The sequence below is a fragment of the Pteropus vampyrus genome, unplaced genomic scaffold, assembly GCF_000151845.1.
Source record: "Pteropus vampyrus isolate Shadow unplaced genomic scaffold, Pvam_2.0 Scaffold279, whole genome shotgun sequence".
NCBI lineage: Eukaryota > Metazoa > Chordata > Mammalia > Chiroptera > Pteropodidae > Pteropus > Pteropus vampyrus.
Genome location: NW_011889060.1, coordinates 911,578 through 917,421, shown reverse-complemented (window position 1 = coordinate 917,421; position 5,844 = coordinate 911,578). Strand labels below are relative to the sequence as shown.

General features: G+C 47.8%; 1 protein-coding gene across 1 annotated transcript in view; it reads right to left on the bottom strand.

Moving 5' to 3' along the window:
- ACTN2 (actinin alpha 2) overlaps positions 1–5,844 on the bottom strand; it is a 389,901-nt gene that overhangs the window by 60,709 nt on the left and 323,348 nt on the right. The window contains exon 2 of the mRNA XM_023520821.1: positions 5,701–5,844. This exon is cut by the window's right edge and continues 2 nt beyond it. Within this exon, the coding sequence (XP_023376589.1) occupies positions 5,701–5,826 (126 nt within the window). The 5' untranslated portion in view covers positions 5,827–5,844. The remainder of the gene's footprint in view (positions 1–5,700) is intronic.

Sequence of the window (5,844 nt, the reverse complement as noted above, 5' to 3'; positions counted from 1 at the left end):
TCTGTAGGTGTCTCCCAGCTGCGGGGACTGGCTGCAGCGTCTCCTGACAGTTTCCAAGGGGTGTTAACTCAGTTTCCAGCGAGAGGTCACATTCCGCCTCCCACAATCATGGAAAATGTACTTGGGGTCCAGTTTCTTCCTTGGTGAATGTGGCTGAAGGGGAAGGACAGCCTCCAGGACACAGTGCCTAAGAGAGTATGACAAAAGGCGACTTTCCGACCTAGACCTCCTGCTCCTGTGATTGTCCACAGCAAACCGAGTGCATAGCTAGAATCACGGTCTCTCTGGGGACACATGCTTCTCGAGGCTCATACTAGATCCCGCCTTTACCCGCCTGTCCATCAGCAACTTCCTCTGGACATCAAAGGCTGCCTGAGACCCCTAGCCCTCCTTCACGCAATGGCCAGACAGACACAAGTCGCCCTCAGCACCGTAGCTCATGCATCTATGCATCTGCACTTGATAACACATCCTGTCATATTTAGCTTTGCATCCAGGTGGTGTCTACCACCTCCCGGTGGATAAACAGACTCTCCTCAGTAGCTGTTTGTTACTTGTCAGTACCACTGTCTTGAGCTTTAAGTCCAGGAGCTCTCACGATGAGATCATGTCTGCTTAATTGGATTCATACTACAGCCTGCTCTGGAGAACCGTGCGCTCATTTAATACTTCTTATAATCCCTCCTGATCACTCTCAAATTGATGCCTTCCTCACCGTTGCCTCTATTAGCCCCCTCGCTCTAACCCGTCTGTGACCCGTCTGCCGGCGGCCCACTGGGACCTACTCTGCAAACAGGACACTATCGTAAGCATGGCTCTCCACCCCCCAGCCCCCCACCCTCCAGCCCCCGGCTCAACGCCCTCAGAGCTCTTCACTGCCTGGAGAATGAAGCCCACACCAGCCGGCATCCCAGGCCTCCACAGCCTGGCTCAGTTGCCCACCCCATTTTCTCCCCAATCTCGAAGCTGCATCTTCAGCTTCGGAGAAGCCTGTCTCCTCCTCGCACCCCCTCCAACTCATGTGGGCAGCAGCCACGACCAAGGGCACGGAGCCTGCGTCGGGAGGCCAAATCCCGGCCTGCCCACCGCGCTTTCTCCTCGGGCACTCACACCTCCGAGCTGGTTCCCTCGTCTCTTTATCAGAGGCTGGGTGTGGGGGTCTCGTGAAGGAAAGGATGTGAGGGTGCTTTGATGGCGTTAAAGGGTAATATAAACACTTATTACTGTGACCTCACACTCATCACTGCCTCCCCCCAAAAAAACTCACAATAGGCTGTTCGCTCTGTCTCTCTAACCAGAAATGCTGTTTCTCTCTCCTCTCCACTCAGCTAATATTGAATTATGACTCAAATTTAGACCCACCCCATGCTCTACTCTCTTAGAAAGCTGTTATCTTATTATTCTCATTATTCTTACCCACAATGACTTTCCTTATTTGACCTCCTACAATTTTTGCTCTTTATAGAACAAGCATCTGCAACTTAATATAAAACAATGTCTTATGTTCTAAGTGTTTGAGTGTGTAAATCCTATATTCAAAAGTATATCAGGGGAGGGAGGGAATGGGACGTTATTATTTAGTGGGCACAGAGTTTCAGTTGGGGATGACGGAGAAGTTCTGCAGATGGATGATGGTGATGGTCGCACAACAATGCGACTGTATTAATGTCACTGAATTTGCACCTAAGAATGGTTAAAACGGTACATTTTATGCTATGTGTACTTTACCACAATAAAAAAAGGATAGAGTCACGAAGGAACAAACCACGTGCTTCACCCGTCCTCACAAGTCCAAGCACAATGACCACTGTCAGCCACCCGAGAAAGTTAACCCCATTCGTGGCTCGGAAAAACATATTGAACATCTACTGGCTACTTTACAGTGTATGGAGCCTCTGCATGAACCTTTCATCCTGCAGAACCCGGTGAGGCGCCATTTATCTGCATATCCTACATGAAGACATGAAAACTCAAAAGGTTTAGTGACTTGATTGTGCTCAGAGAGCACCAGGCTGAGCTGAGTCATCGGGGTCTCACAAACCTGAGAAATTTCACAAGCTTTTCATTAATTGTTCACCTTGGAATAATTAGTGCCTTTTCTCCTGGGGAAAATTCACATAAGGGCATTCTTAGTTGTGCAGGCAGAAGGGCCTCCGCCTTGACCCCTAAGCAGCAGCTGCTCCGGGAGCCCTAACGGGGGCCACTCTGGCGCTCCCTGCTCGCTATTTAATCCCCACCCCGCGAGCACCTGCTCCTGCACTGTGTCCTTCCGCGTGCCCGACCCCACATGGCAACATTTTAGCTTGGGCGACAGGACCGACAGGAGGTGCTCCAAGGTGAATGGTAAACCAGTCCATCTACATTGTGAATCTGCAGAACCTGAATTTCTTTAGGACTGATTAAAACCCAGAGAACTCTGAATGTGGCACTAACGAACGGCTCTTATGCTTCCGATAGCGGGTACAGACGGTTATCCATCATCTACCCACACGCAGGCTAAGGACGTAAGGACGCTTTACGCATTGAAACACCGGGCCATTTCCTTAAAAGGCCTGTGCCAGCCTCCGGGAGTGCAGGACAGTGCCCTGTGCTTGGGGAGATAGCACACATACTCAGCATTGCTGTCCTGACAAGTCACCTCCTGATTAGGCTTCAGCAGAATTAGAGCTGAATGTGCTCCTTGGTTCCAGGACAAACTCGCCTAAGCTCTAGAAGTTTCAAAAGTCCCGTAAAAAGAGCCTTATTCATATGAATATTAATATTCCTACGCCTGTTTACTAAGCAGGCCTGAGAGGAAGGAGCGTGCTGGAAAATGTCCACCTTCTCATAACAAAGCCAACGTTTTCTGTTTGGAAAAAGCACTACACCTCAAAAAACAAAAACAAAAACAAAAAACAGAATTACCACATGATCCAGAAATTTCACTTCTGGGTGTGAAACCACAAAAAAATTGAAAGCAAGGTCATGAAGAGATATTTGTACACCCATGTTCACAGCAGCATTATTCACAATAGCCAAGAGGTAGAAGCAACCCAGGTGTCCACCAACAGATGAATGGATAAATGAAGTGTGGTCTGCCCACACAATGGGACGTCAGCCTTCAAAAGGAAGGGCGTTCTGACACAGGCTATAATGTGGATGAACTTCGAAAACACTATGCTCAGTAAAGTAAGCCAGTCATCAAAGGACAAACACTGTACTAATCCACTTACATGAGGCATCTAAAGGAGTTAAATTCACAGAGATAGAAAGTACAATGGTGGTTGCCAGGGGCTGGGAAGGAGAATGGAAAGCTACTGTTTAATGAGTATGGAGGTGAGTTTTTGCAAGATGAAGAGAGTTCTGGAGATGATTGCACAATACTGTGAATATACGTAACACTACTGAACGGTACACATAAAGCTGAGTAAGACGGTAAGTTTTATAAGAATTTACCACAATTAAAAAAAAACTCATAAAAAAAACACTACACTCTTATTAAGTCCTTCTGTAGCGAGGGTTACCGCAGCCCATCAGACTCTCTCAGCTGTGGATATAATTAGGCGCTGCGTCCCTTATAACGCTGTAGACGTCACTGCGTGTTACCAGCATCTGTTGACAGGTCTCATACCCAGCATATCACTGAAATGCCAAGTGTGGAGAAGGTGGCCCACAATAGAAACAATGGCATTTATCCTCATCTTGTTCCAACTGTTTGTCTCACAGGACATAAATAGAGGCCACCGCAAGGCCCTGAGCTCACAGTTCAATATTATTTTACCAACCTGAGTACTTTTGCACCAAAAGTAAAAAGAGAGTATCTCCTGGAGCTGTTCAGCTCTGTGTACTAATGTAGTGTTTGTCTGTTTCCCTCAATGTATACAACACTCATTCTATCTTAAGAAAAAAATACTCACTTTAAACTTTTCAGCATTATCTTGAACTGGGATCAAGAAGTATATCCAAAAAAATAAGAGGATCCATTTTTTAAAAATAATATACATCAAGCACTATAGAATTACAATAACATATACTTTTACAGGAACCCCAAATCTAAAAAAAATTACAATGCTATTATATTCAAAAATATTTTGAATACATTAAACATTAAATATGGCACAAAACATGTCAGTGTGGTCTTTGGAAACTGACAAGAGCTCTCTCCTGCTCTTGTGCCATATTTTAAAACACTCGCCAGAAGCCACCGTGATTAGATTATTCCAAAATCGACGGGCAGACTGCCTGTCTAATTCCTTAGCTATTTGACTGTTCTTAATGAAGGAAAAAAAAAAAGCTATCTTTGAAACAAAGACTTAGGAGAGTTTTTTAATCCATGAAAAATGTAATAATCAAAATTGTGAAAAAAATTTTAAAAAAGGAACTGATAAAAATTGGTCACTTTTTAAGTTCCTGCTGATTGGTGATAGATCAACTAGTCCAGATGACACATTAATAATCCTTAGGCCCTGTGATTCCCTCACAGTAAGTCATTTAAAAAATGGTGGAAGCTTCGAAATTTTATTTCCCTTTATAGACTCAACTTCTACTTATCACTCCCATCCTCTTGTTTGTGAGAAGGTAGTGATGGTGGAAGCATTAGAAAACTAAGGTGGGAAATGAAATGTAGCTAAATTAGAGCATTAAAATAAGAATATATGGTATATTTTAAGAGAGAGGGTAGCCGCCAAAGAGAAATCTGGATATAAAAATAATGCTTGGTTACTTGATAATTATCCAAACATGGGACCTCACTCCTGCCAGCTCACTTTTGGGGAGAGAAGTTCGGGATGTATGTGATTCCCACTCAAACAGTAATCACCCACAGCAGCAGCTACACGCAGCACTTCCCATGCACACACATGATCCTGAAAGGTCATCCACTTAAAAGCGGCCCTGAGGCGGGAAGCCCACTTTGCCCCCACCACCACCAAATACGGGAAAAGCTCAGGGCACTTGGCTTTGCCACGACAGGGGTCATCATAAGGCCGGTGAGCAGCTCTGCGCTGGCAGGCCTGATTCAGCCCGGCTCTGTGCCAGTCAAGCAGGAGGTGGGACTGATCCTCCTGGTGAGCATCCCTGCTTGTTCCAGCCAAGGGGATCAAGAAGAAGCCCTGAACCGTGGAATGTTCCATTGGGCCCCAGAGAGTGCCAACTAGGATGGAAGAGAGCTTTTAAGGCTGGCGGAGACCATCATCCTGGGCACTTACCTCAGTGACCCATAAATAGAGTGTGAATAATCATTACTTTATGGGTGAATGTGCGGTGTTCATACAGCAGCCCCTCTAAGGAGCCCGTGACAGTTAAGAAATGGTTTTCGGTTACTGTTTGGGGCGGCCCTGTGGGCACGACGGGCAGGGGAGTGTGCCTCGGCGGCCCAGGTCGCCGACTCAGGAGTCGCCGCTCTCAGAGTCGGGGCTAACACAGGTCAGAGCGGAAACATGTAACGGGGTTCACTTTGTACTCTCACGGCACTCACACACGACGCCCCGCTTCGTGCCTGTCCGCGGACGTGTCCCCTCTCTACCCCGCGCGGGGCTGTGAGGACCCAGGACAGCACGCGAGCTGGGACAAGGCGACCCGGGACAGCACGACCCCTCCCGCTCGTCACCGAGGCGGGAGCCCGCGGGGATAGACACAGACAACGGGCATCTGGAGGACACGGACATGCAGGGGGCGGATCCGGGGACCCGGACCCGCGGGGGGACACGGCGCGCCCCTGACCTTCCTCTGCTGCTTCTCCCAGGCGGGGTCCAGCAGCAGGTCGCGGTCCCACTCCTCCTCCTGGATCATGTACTCGTCCTCATCGTACACGTAGTTGTACTGCACGCCGGGCTCGACCTGGTTCATGGTGCTGGGCGGGCGGGC